The 13,133-nt window shown below is 45.2% G+C and overlaps 1 protein-coding gene across 1 annotated transcript; it reads right to left on the bottom strand.

The window, feature by feature from the left end:
• Positions 1-283: 283 nt before the first annotated feature.
• Positions 284-12,596, bottom strand: RBM24 (RNA binding motif protein 24). The gene is made up of 4 exons (XM_025891262.2): positions 12,142-12,596; positions 10,852-10,975; positions 9,310-9,364; positions 284-2,492 (listed from the first exon to the last, which is right to left on the bottom strand). Exons 1-4 carry the CDS (start codon positions 12,307-12,309, stop codon positions 2,129-2,131), a joined length of 711 nt encoding a protein of 236 aa, XP_025747047.1. The 5' UTR covers positions 12,310-12,596; the 3' UTR covers positions 284-2,128.
• Between the last annotated feature and the right edge of the window lie 537 nt (positions 12,597-13,133).

The following is a 13,133-nucleotide window of genomic DNA, read 5'->3' as shown; positions in this document are numbered from 1 at the left end:
ATGGACTGGACCCCTCTGCACACACTCTGTTGAGTGACCTTTAGTTAAGCAATTTTCAGTGCCATGAATTGCCCTTTAGGGTTCACTGTGGGGGGAGGACCTAGATCATTTGCTGAATATAAGAAAGATGGTGGGTTAATAAAATCTACTTAAAAGGTATAAAAACAGGGCATCTGGGAAGCTCTCTGCTCACCGAAAATGTTACATGTAATTAATGTGAGTTAGAAGGAGCAGTTGTCTTACCTTTATGACAAAATTAGAAACAATCGATGCAACAGAAGTTTTTAAAAATTATATTTAATACAAGTGAATAGATTAGAAGATCTGAAATGTTATAAAGCAATATACACAATGAATAAATAATCTGCACAGGAGAGTCATGTCTACATTACATAACACTGTCTAGTATGGGAATACTTAAAAGTAAATCCAGTGATAATGGAGAAAGTCCATAAAAATGCTAACCTGTCTTCCCTTGTATGAAATTGTTCAAGTATAAAAATCCAATACAGTGTAAAATAGTATTCAATTTAGTTTAAGAATAAAAATTGCAAATATTGCAGTTTTGGAAGAAAAAAGTAAAGCAGCATTTTAAAACTACATAAACTACATAAGAATAGTGTTAAACTAATGAAGTACCAATAAATGAGATCTACACGAGCAAAACTTAGAGAAGGAAGCATGAAGCTAGCAATATCTCTCTTTAAAAAAAAAACCTAAAAACTAAAATAAATTAAAATGTGTTAATGTAAGAGGATTCTCTTATACAGTGCACATATGAATTTAAATAAATCCAAGTCAACATCTTTCATTGGATAGGTTAATATTTAATATGCTACATCTAGACCTACTAAATAATTTATGCCATGAGATGAATACATAATTTTACAGTGTCACATCTAAAGTTCCTTTCTTTAGAGTGCAGCATAGTAAAACTTAAAAATAAATATCTTAAATAGCATTACTATTAAGGCACAGTATAAACCACATTATCGTTAACCTTTGAAGAATTGTAATCTCAGTGACCTTGTTGTCTCGTGTACTGTGTTCACTAATAAATAGTTTTAAATATGACTCTGAAATAGATACTAAAAAGTGTAAAATTATTTTAAAAGGGGGGGGAAGAAAGAAACGTCCTTAAGACAGTTCTTAAGGGTTTAGAGTCTACAAACTTTGCCTGCCTTTAATTGTAAGCCACGAGTCAACACAATAAATAGAAAGAGAAGGCTGTTGTAGTAAAAGCCTGATCCTATTTCAGAATCAGAACTGCTGAGACCAGCAGATACAAGTTTCCCAAAATTGAAACAGGATGGGGAGAGGGATTAGAATGTGACAAGCTCATCAAACAAGCACAAGTGATGTGTTCTTTCCAGAACTGTGTGTGTTATTGATTGTCTGTACAGCTGCTGCACCCATTAATTCCACATCACTTGCCCCACAGTCCCGCTCATCCACAGGAGAGATGAGAAAATCGCTTTGGTGCCTGTCCACCATTTTACCCACTGCCACGCTCCCAGGTTGATTGTTCGATGCCCATGTTTTGAGAGAGTAAGAACGTGATCTTCTTACCTGAAAAGTTCTAGAGGCCATAGTGACTGCTAAAAATGACAATCAGTGCTTTCACCATTTTGTGTGTGTGTGTGTGTGTGTGTGTGTGTTTTGAAATCTGCTTTTAAAGGTAATTCAAGCTACATATTGCTCACTCTGTATTCCCTGGTTCGACTAGATTCAAATAGCATCTCCTAACTTGTAAAAGGCAGTTTGCTTCCCTGATACTATAAAAAGAGCAAAAATAAAAATCCCGTTATAAAAGTGAAGTTCCACCGTTTACTCCCACTTTCCTTGACTCAGGCTCTCTTTGGGATCGATTTCCAAAACTGCGCCCACTCCCCTCTCTCTCTCTCTCTCTCATCTACGACACTACTGGAGTATAAAAAAAAAAAAAATAAGAATTCTGCTTCACGAGAGCATAGCTTTGCTTTTTTTTTTTTTTTTTTTTTTGCTGTTTTTTGTTTTTTTCCCCTCCGGAAAGCTGTTAAGTCGATGTTAACTCGCCTTACCTACTACTCGTCGGGCAATGGGGGAGGGGAGGGGGGGGAAACGAGTCGACTCTGGTCACGTGGCCGCTCTACTGCATGCGGTCGGTCTGCAGCTGCTGCGGCTGGTACTGGCCGAAGGCGGCGGCGGCGGCGGCCGCGGCGGCCGCGGCGGCGGCCGTCCCAGGGGCGGCGGCGGCGATTGGCTGCTGCACGGCGTAGCCGTAGCCCCCCGCCGTGACGTAGCCGGCGGCGGCCGGCGAGGCCGCGTACGGGTACTGGTCGTAGGCTGCGGCGGCGGCGGCGGCGGCGGCGGCCGCCGAGTACTGGGCGTAGGCGGCGCCCGTGTAGTCGATGTAAGGGGTGGTGGAGGCGGCGGCGGCCGTGGGCTGCACGTGCGGGATGACCACGCCGGGCTGCACGAACGCCTGCGGGTACACGTAGTGGGCGGGGATCCTGCGGACAAACGGAACACCGAGTCAGGCGCCGCTGGCCCCCCCTGTCTGCAGCGCGGCTCGTTCAGAGATAAGACAGACTCAAATTTAGTGGTTATTACGAGCATAGGGTTGCCACAATATCTCCTCGCCAGGGGTCCGTCGGAGTGCTCTAGGCGGTAGCCGGATCACGGAGCGCCCCGAAAGGAATTCAGCGACAAAAGCAGTGGGGGGGGGGGGGGGGGGGGGGGGGGGGATGCCCCTCCCTGCTGGAAGTTGGATTTAGGATCGGTTAAGAGAACCAAAGCTTATCGTTCAGCAGAAGTTTGGCAAGTAAATCAAGGTTCATGAGGGCTACGCACCGGAGAGGTAGTGAATACGTGCTTAATTGATTTTAAGACTTCGGAAAATTTTGCAATGAGTTCGTAAAACTGTGTAGCAAAGAGAAAAAAATTCTCAGCGGTGACTATAATAGGACTCCAAAGGTAATCCGTGATCGTTCAATTTCGGGGGGGGGGAGGGGAGGAGGGGGTTGGCCGATTTCCCAAAAGTAAAATCAATTTTTCCACAAAATCCGTATGTTTATTATCATGGCAACCCTACTTGAAATTGCTATGCAGACTCAGCACACATTAATCTCTCTGCAACCTCAGTCACCCTTATTAAAAATAATGATGATACAAGAAGCAGGCGACAAAATAAAAAAAGGAGTTTAAAAGTGTGGTAAACACAGCAGAATCACACTTCTCAAACGAACTGTAGTGCAGCTCAGTTTATCACAAGAGGCTGTTGTGGGAAGCTACAGAAATGCTATCAACATTCATGGCAGTGATTCCCAAAGAGATGTGCAGCACGCTTTTTGCCTTTCTTTCTTTCTTTCTCTCCATAAAATTCATAAGGACACAAGGGTCAACCAAACCTGTTTGACTATCAGGCACCTGAAGTTCAGCCAGCTTGTTTATCTCTATGCAAGACAGACAGAAGGGGTTTTGGGGAAATGATGAGGTTGAGGGAAAAGGAAGGAATAGGAATATTTCTAAAAATTCATATAAACTTAAAAGGTTTACATAACAAAACGAGTAAGGAAACATTTTTTTTTTTTTGCGCAAATAGGAACTCTTGTTTTATCCTCCAAATCAACAAATAGATTAGCATGTTGGTGTTAAATCTGCCCTACTCATAAATATTTAATACATATCAATTGTGTTACGTATTATCCTGTAAAAGTTCAAGAAACAAGATCAAATACCTTTAACAATTATACGTTCAGAGATCACATACAAGACACACTCCAATGACCTTTACTTAGGAAGTTAATTCCGTTAAAAAAATAAATCACAAGAGGTATTTTTAAGAAAACCCGTGCATTTCAATTCTCACACTCTTGCGATTCATTACTGCCCCTTTAAAATGCTACCATGAATATTTGACTTATTTTCACCTTTCTTGAAAGCAATCTCCATCAGAACCCCCTATATTTCTAAAAATATGACACTATAATGCCATCTGGTTGTTGGCAAAGCCAATGTAACAGGAAGTACAAGCAACAAGTAGCAATCCTTTAAAGTATTTTAAAGAACTCAAGACTGAAAACTTCACATTTAGATTTCCAAAAACACAGATTTTTGCTTTGCCTTTTCAGAGTTTCACTGAAAGTCCTTATTAACAAACACCCATGGAAAAGATGAATTTATCATAGAGGGTAGTGAACTTTGACCCCAATGATAAAAATACACTCGATTTTACTAGACTTGTAGATCTTTCCAGTGCCAGGAGAAAACACGTCATCCAAGTGTTTCTGAGGACACTTAGAGATGTTCTTAATTGTTTGTCAGAAACCAGACGCATGGTCATGCACATACTCCAAACTTTTCTCTAGGTCAGGTGACTGACTCACTCACAGCAACAGGTGTGGCTTTATGAAACCCGGTCCCTGGAGGCCGCCGTGTCCACAATGTGCGGACATGGCAAAAAGAGCCTCCACTCAAGCCGTTTACATGTGGTGATGGACAGCAGGGGCTGCAGCCGGGCTATTTTTGATCCTGTCATGCGACAAGGGTTTCCAGCGGGTAAAATGTCTTTATAAGGCCAAAGTAAAACATCTATCAGCAGTGAAGTCCAGCCAGTATGAATCTCACTGATAGGGAAACATTAACCCCTGTACTCCCAAAGCTCCAAGGACAACAGGATGGTTACCAGGTTTGTATCTTTGAATGAATGCTGGTAACTGAAAATAAGTTTAGCCTATAAAAAGGCAGAATGAAGTGTGTGTGTGTGTGTGTGTGTGTGTGTGTGTGTGAAAAGAATGCACTAGAAGATAGGCAGGGCTGCTTACAGGACTCTTGTCTCTGCACTGATTTTATATTAATAGTTTTCATTTGATAATGCCAACCAATGAGAGTGTAGAGTTCCCTGGCATATCAGAACCCTACATAAAGTCTGGCAAGGGTCAGGAATACGTCTGGAAGGCACATGAAATCCTAGCAGTGTTAGAGGCTCAGGGAAAGGAGAACCCAGAAGACCAGGGAGAGCCTAAAATACCTCCATTCAGGAAGGCAGGCAGGAAAGGACCAAAGGCTAAGGTGGTGCTTTGGAAGTCATTCTTGCATTAGGAGGTCTTTTACTAGTTTAAGGAGCCCATGAAGGCAATCTGAGAATCTGTCTCCCCTATCTACCAGTGTCCCTTCCCTCAGTTAATCACACAGTGGGCATACCCAGTGGTTACAAAAGCAGAGGAACAAGGCAGATACCCTGGGCAACTGTCGAAGAACACTGACTACATTTTCCTTCTCTTTTGCAGGTCCTCTGACATCTCTTTGTGACTTTTGACACCCTAACTGGTTTCCTCTTCCAGTCTATCACCAGACTGCTGGCAAAGTCTTCATTTCATTTGCTTGTTCTTATAACCTATGGCCCCTTTGGCATGCTATGCCTTTTATGCTTCTGGCTCCAAAACACTCCTTCCAGTATTTCTTTCCACCTTTCCTCGAACCCGGGTCAGCTGGACTCCTCAGTGCTCCCTGGACAAGCCACACATTTCTAGATTCTCACTTTGCTCGTGCCATCCCTTTGCCAGGGAAGCCAAACCTCATTCCATCTCTACCTGCTGAAATCCAATTCTTTTCCACCCTAGGTCTAGCACTCACTCTGTAGAGAGCCTTCAGGAATTTGTCTCACCTTCTGGTCTCACATTTCTCATATGTGACCATGAATCCAATATTTCCAACCCTGAATTGCTGTGCATTAAATAACATTATCTACGCACAGAGCCTACAATGATGAATAAAGTAGGCACTCAATACAAGAGTACCTTATCCTCGACCATCCTTTAAAGATCTAGGTCAGCTTCTACCTCTTTCATGAAGACTTCTTGGGTCCCAAGAACCTGATGTCTCCCTCCTTGTCTGAAGCCACACCCTTCTGGGGGCTTCTCAGTTTTCTTACTAGATTACCAGGGAGAATGGAATTGTGTCTTTCTGGCTATAATGTTCTTGTTAAAAGAACACGGCTTTGGAGGTCAGGAAAATCATGATTATGAACCTAGAACCAGACTCTATTACTTACTAGCCCTGTGGCAAGTTAATTAAGCTCTCTGTATCTGTTTTTTCACCCATGGAAAGAACATTCACAGGCTGACATGAACAGCTTGAGTCAAATAAGTATTGTGAGAATTACATGATTTATGTAAATTTCTTACTAGTACCAGGCATGTAGGAGATGGTCACTTAATGTTACTGCCCCTCCTGCCCCCGCCCCCCTTAGTGGATAGTATAGTATCTAGTACAGTGTTAATACAACTAGTGTAAGACTGAGCACTTAAGGGGCGCCTGGGTGGCTCCGTTGTTTAGGCTTCTGCCTTCAGCTCAGGTCGTGATCTCCGGGTCCTGGGATAGAGCCCCGCATCCGGCTCCACACTCAGTGGGGAGTCTGCTTCTCCCTCCTCTTCTTCCCCTCCCCACCCCTCGCGCTCTCTCTCTCTCTCTCTGTCTGTCTCAGATAAATAAAATCTTCAAACCCTCCCCCCCAAAACCCTGAGCACTTAAGGATATACTCAATAAATGTTTAAGGGTATTTCAAACTGCTCTAAACCAACCTAGAATTTTCTACTCACAGATGCATAGTCTTTCCTCTCTAAGGTTTCAATAAGAAAATGCTTCTTGCAACCAGAAAGTATTTCTAAGACATTGTTTAGCAAATGGACGAGAATCTATACATCTGCCCATTGTGTTACATCAGAAATTCCTTCAAGCCAAGATTTTCTCTGGAAAAGCCCGTTAAATGGCCCCTAAGGACCACATAAAAAAATAGTTCAGTTACTAGAACTTCAAACAAGTCAAGTAAGATTAAAAATTCTCAAGCTTTTTTCCAGGCCTAAAATAAAAACGTGTGGCATTCCAACTGAATTGAGGATGACCAGGTGTGATTTATTAGGTACAGACTCTGGGAATTAGAGCAGTGTTAAAGAACCCCTTCAAAAAAGAAAAGAGAAAGCCTGCAATGTATTTCTAATAAGAATCTCAAGTTCAAACAACTTATGCAAACAGTAATAATCACCATCCTTTATAAAGACAGCTTAATATTAGCAGGGATGAACAACAAAAGGTTACTATCAAAGCATACTTGATTTAAAATTTCCATAGGACATTTTATTCTGGTTATTCTTATTTTCCGTGTGCTACTTTCTTTCTCAAGGATCAATGCAGACTACCACAGCCAGTCCCAATTTCTATGTCCAGCTCTCAGTATCCTCCATAAACAGTCTGGTTTCTCCATGCACTAAATCTTTTTCTCTTCTCTGCCTTTGCTTCTGCTCACCTCATCCTATAGCTCTCAGGCATGTCCCTTGCTCCTGTTACCTGTCCAGGACATACCCACTGGTCCAAGACTAGTTCAAGTCCCATGAAGCCTTGTGCAACCTCTCCAATTCACCTGTTTTCTTGCTATTCTGAATACCTTTTGTCCTAAATAGCAAGTATCTTAGCAATTAATAGTTCTTGATTGGTTTGTGTTAGTTTTGCAGTCTCCTTAGTTTGTATCACCTACTTAGCACAGAAAAACATAAACACATGCTAATACCTGTTGATCGATTTAGCCGCATAACTGTTTCAAGACTATTACTGTGAGATCATGATTAAGTTTATCACCACTTCTTAGGATGTATGTTCTCCTCCCTAATCCCACCCTACACGTAGTCTAGACCAATGAGGAGAGGACCCACAGAAGTAGCTGGACCCATCAACCCACTCTTTGTTGTCGGTACCCAGGACGGTTGGGATGGGGCACTGATAAACAGCTATGGAGATATGAAGGCCCTTTCTAATCATATTGGACAGGCTACTCTCCCACGGTTTAAAAAAGTAAGAGTTGGCGGTAAGGTGAAGAATCCCTATGTTAAAGGGAGGGTTTTAAGAAGGTATTCATGGAAAACAACCTGGCCCTACCAAGTGCAATGATTATTACTTTTTCTGGTCTATCCTTGGAGACACACAAGGCTGGTATCTATCTATCTATCTATCATCTATCTAGAATCTGACCTTCAAGGTTACACAGGTAGATATTTAGGTGCTAAACTAGAGAAGAAATGATAGCTGAGGATAAAACACTTCTTGAACAATTAGACTATTTAAAACGGAAGCTGAAATCTCTGTCACTAGAGTTCTAGCAATGTCAATCAGGTAGAATACAGCCCAAACAGACTCTAAGTAGTCCGAGTAAATTTAGGTGGTAGGGATCGCCCACTTACGGTGTCTGAACAGAAGGGAAAGAAGGGCACTCAGAGGAGGAAAGCTGGTAATCACAGAGCCCAAAGGGAACACAAAGATGAGCAGCCTGTTCACCTGAGTTAGGTCTGAAAGGTGAAAGTTAGTGCCACTCGACTCAAAAAACTGGCTAGTGTCAGTGAAATCTGATGAGTGTTTGTTGAACCTTTAAATGAGAAGGCCTAAAAGTGGATACACATTGCAAAAGAAAGAACCCCATTCCCAGAAAACTCCCCGGTAAAACAGAAACTTAGGACATGCAAGCAATGAATCTGTATTCTCACAGAAGGAAATCACACAATTTAGCACTCACTACAAAAATATGGTTAAGTGGGAGTCACAGGCTACAGCTTAAAAGCAAGAAAAAAAAAAAAAGGCCCTTTGCTTCCCATGGCAAAGTCAAAAGTCAACACTCCTCAACACCACCACCAAAACCAAAAACACAAAGAGCCCCTTCCCCGAGGAAAAGAAAACACTTTCACTACAGCTCTTTTCAATTAAGTAAAAAGCACACAGTTTAGCTATCAACACCACTTCATTACTGTAATAAATAAAATAAAGCACACGGAGGTCTATTGACTATTGTGAAAAATAAAACAACACCAACATCCATGCATCGTTAATCACCATCTGAGCTTGTGTGTCTGAGTCTACTGGTTACAGAGTTTAATTCCAAACAGAACTATTCCACCTCTTATCACCGTATCCTTCTGATCAGTTAGCTTAACTGTATACGAGCCCTGTCAGGTTAGAAAGAGATAAATAACATTGAGTCAAGTTGAACAGTAATCATGGTGCTGGGACACAATCGTCTCGTACACAAGTCATACCTGGTAGTTTGTTTTGTTTTGTTTTGTTAATCATAAGCTCAAAATTTGTCTGGTTTGGAGGCTGCAAACTTGGTCAGTAACTTGACTCATCTAAAAATATTTATATTATCAGCATCAAAAAGGTACAAACATATATAAATATGTATCACAAGGAACATTCTGTGACATGATGATCTTGTCTGTATATAACAGAGGCAGGTTAACAGATGATACTTATCAAAACTTAGGAGGGCCTGATGAACTGACTTACCCAAACGGTCTTTGTATGAGGGCTGGATGAAGTTGTTGAACACCAAAGGCAAAACCTAACAATAAAACATACCACATTCTCTATTTGTGCATGGTTAGGCATTTATGACTCCTACATATTAAAATCCAATCACAACGTTCACTTGGAGAAGATCACCATTCTTTGGATGCTTTACAGAAAATATTATAAATATTATATATATTACAAATATATATATTTGAAAATTCTTTTTACTGATGTTATCATTATAGATACATATTATAAATATATACACATACATATTTAAAAGTTCTTTTTACTAATGTTATCATGGACCCAGGTAAAAATTTTAATAGGCTACAGGTGGAAACTAAAAATTATCTGCGAAGTTTGACAGTCATACAAGAAGACCTTAAAAAATTAGGCCAGGGAAAAATTCTTGTGGAATGAAACCAGGAACAACAGGACTTGATAATGAAGTTACATGTCACAAATATTCCTGCAATTCTGAATCATGATCTATAAAAAGTCTTTGTAATTTGGAACATGCTGGACAATGCTTTGGAAGATTATGGGTTTTACAGATTATGGTATTTAAAATTCACAAAAACAAACTCTCCTTTTCTGGATAGCACACACACAAACACAAGTTTTTTTTAATGTTCACGGATATGGGCACATGCACTCACTTTCTTGACAATCTAGTTCCCTAGTAAATCCATTTGGAGGGAAGAGTCAACCTCTTTCCAAAATTTCAGATGGAAACACTTGAGTGAAGAGTATAATAACTTAACAAAACAGAGTTGCTTACCCAAGAAAAAGATACCATTTGCTCAACAGTCAACTCTTAATTATTTGTGCTCATGGCAGAGGCAGTGTTGTAAATAATCCAAAAGGTCAAATTTTCACATAGACAAAAGCCTGCTTCCCTTTTGATGCCTAATAGCTTCATGACTTTGGAGTAAAACATTTTCCATCTCTAGGGGTCAGTTTATCTGTTACACGAGGGCCCGGGCGTACCTGAAATCTCCCCATTTTCTTTGATTACTAATAGTCTGTGATTTTATGTTAAAGCTTTACCATCCAGACACCACCCCCTGCCCCTAGGCTTCTCTTGGGTCAGTGTTCAAGTTGGATTGCCCGCTCTGAGCACAGGGCCACTGGTGGTAGAAGGAGAGACAACAGTATGTAGGGAAGTATAACCAGCTGGAGGGGACACATTTGGCCCACAAAATCCACATGTGAATGACCTACAAGTGGCGAGAAACTGGAAAATAGAAGAGCAGACTGACTGTATGTCATACCTGAAACAGATGAGTCAAGCCTAAGTCTGGGTGGGTACAAACTGTCCAGACCCCCAAGATCTACTTTTGCACATAGGTACATTTCAAGTCCTGCAAGAGCCGGTGACAACGCTCATTTAATATCCTGATAGAATAACCAGCCGTGGTTCAACTTCACTAAACATCTACAATGTCTTCTGAAACAGGGATCCATTCTATTCAGAAGTTGGGGGGGGTCCTCAAGATGGGGGGTGGAGTGGGTAGGAGGAACATTTCTCACCTGGTTGCATGATCCTTGGTTTTGCTCCCAAGTATGCCAGATTCACATTGGCCTTCCTGCCATCAATGATGGGGTTCGGATCCTTGCAGGCTCTCTCAGCAGCGGCTCGGTCAGCCATGGTGACCTTAGCAACATACACACACAGACATACATACAAAGCTCTAAATCAACCCCTGAAGGAAACCAAGAATCACACTGGAGAAGTCATTCATGAGAAAACTGAGGGGGTTCTTAAACTTTCTTTTTTCTTTTTTTCTTTTCTTTCTTCTTTCTTTCTCTCTCCCTCTCTCTCCTTCCTTTTCCTTTCCTTTTCCTTTTCCTGGAACTTACTCCTTGATCCCCCGTCAAAAAAGAAAACAAGAAAGAAAAAACAGGAAGAAAGAAACAACCCCCTCCCCACACCCCCAAAGTCTTCAGGGCGCTAGTAGGGCCTAGCAGGGAGTCGGAAGCCTGAATTCCGTCTTGGTACTCTAGATCCTCCCTCCCCCGACCGCCCCCCCAGGTCCCTACCCAACCTAAGAGGCGCTGTTTGCTTTAAAGAAAGTCCAGCCTCACATCCGCCCGGTGCCCCCAACCACCAGCAAGCACTCCCTAACGACCGTAGCTATTGTCCTACTCTGGAACTGCCGGCTCTCCAGCCGCTGAATTTGCACGCTTAAATCCCCAGGAGGCTTAATATGCTCTCCTTCAGTTCAGCAAAGAGCTAGAGGATCATCTTTTTAAAGAATCCATCTTTGCAATTTAAAAAAAAAGGGGGGGTGGCATAAGGAGTAGAGCCCTAGACCTCCTAGGGTGTCCCCTCCCCGCCCCAGCCAGAACGCCTGAAGACACGCATTTTTACAAAGCAACAGCGCGCTTAACCACCGGCTTCCAACGCCGGCGTGCGATTCCGAGGGGCTGCGGCCCCTCCCTCCCAGGCCCGCGCACCCGCAAATCCAGGCAGTGGTTAGTTCTCTCCTTCCACCCCCGCTCCGCCTGTTCCCCCGACACCGCAGGGCGCTGGGTCCCCTCGAAACCCCGCGAGGCAGCACAGCCCTCCCTCCCCCAGCTCCGCCGCGCGCAAACTTTCAGTTCAGCCGGGAGCAAAGGGGCAGCGCCGCCCGCGTCCGCGGGGTTCCTCACATTGTCACACCGAGCCCCCCACGGCAAACCCCGCCCCCCCCCGAAGCCCTGCGCCGCCCCGTGCCTCCCCGCCCCCGCGGTCCTCGATTTCCCCTCCGGGCCCTTTGTCACCCCCACCCCACCCTCCCCAACCCCAAGCCCACGCCAGCCCGCAGCCGCGCAACTTACAAATCCGTAGCCCCGGGACTTGCCCGTCTGCCGGTCGGTGATGACCACCGCCTCCTCGATCTCGCCGAACACCTCGAAGTACTTGCGCAGGCTGGCGTCGGTGGTGTGGTAGGGCAGCCCCCCGACGAAGATCTTGGTGTACGTCGTGTCCTTCTGGGTCGTGTGCATCTTCGCGCCCGCCCCGCGGCTCGGGCTCCGGCTGCGGCTGCGGCTGCGGCTCGGGCAGCGGCTGCGCCGCCTCCTCCGGCTCCGCGTCTCCCGCACCCTCTCGCGGCCGCCGGGGGCCAAGGGCGAGCCCGGGGGCGAGGGCGGCGGCGCGGCGGGGGCGAGAGGCCGGGGGCGGCCGAGGGCGCGGGGCGCGCGGCTTCCGAAGTCGCCAGCAGCCCCGGAGACTTGACTTCGCTCTCTCCTCCCGCCCCCCCTGCCGGTCACCGTACAAATTCTCCGGATCGTCTGGGTTAGGATCCTGTTCTATAGAATGTGCAAGTGGTTTCCACTCACCAAGCTGGGAGGCCAAAAATGAAAAAGAGGGTGGTCCTCGAGCGAAGGAGCGGGCGCGTTTAGAGGTAGATTTTTTTTTTCTTTCTTGGAAATTAGGTAGGTGTCTTGGGTGGGGCGTGGGTAGGGTCGGCGGTGAGCGCGTCCGGGCGCGGAGGTGAGAGGGCGGGCGGGCGGGGGGCGCGGCGGCGGGGCCGGGGGTGGGGGAACTCCGCGCCGCTCGGGCTCCGGTTCTGTCCCTCCCGCCGCGGAAGCTGGAAGACAAGTGACGAGGACGGCTCTCCACCTCTCTGCTCCCTTCCCCCGCGGGCCGGGGGTCGGCGCCCGGCTGGGGAGGGGGCGGGCCGGACGCCTGCGATTGGCCGCGGCCGCACCTGGGGTGCCCGGCGCCGCCGCCCCCCAGCTGTTGGGAACAGCTGCTTCTCTCCCCGCGCGGCGCTGGGCCGCGGGGCTCGGGCTTTGGAGCCGGGGCTGGGGTAGGGCTGGGGATGGCC

Source organism: Callorhinus ursinus, unplaced genomic scaffold, assembly GCF_003265705.2.
Source record: "Callorhinus ursinus isolate GAN/ISIS: 27379988/994484 unplaced genomic scaffold, GSC_fseal_2.0 scaffold26, whole genome shotgun sequence".
NCBI lineage: Eukaryota > Metazoa > Chordata > Mammalia > Carnivora > Otariidae > Callorhinus > Callorhinus ursinus.
The sequence above is the reverse complement of the archived record's forward strand: the minus strand, read 5'-3'. Positions and strand labels throughout refer to the sequence as shown.

Bases quoted from the DNA above. Each gene is read 5' to 3' on its own strand.
- RBM24 (XM_025891262.2), bottom strand. From the start codon at position 12,309: ATGCACACGACCCAGAAGGACACGACGTACACCAAGATCTTCGTCGGG. The intron at 9,365-10,851 runs GTGAGAAATGTT...TTTTATTGTTAG, and splicing joins ACCAAGGATCATGCAACCAG to GTTTTGCCTTTGGTGTTCAA. The intron at 2,493-9,309 runs GTAAGTCAGTTC...GTTTGTCCGCAG, and splicing joins CTCATACAAAGACCGTTTGG to GATCCCCGCCCACTACGTGT.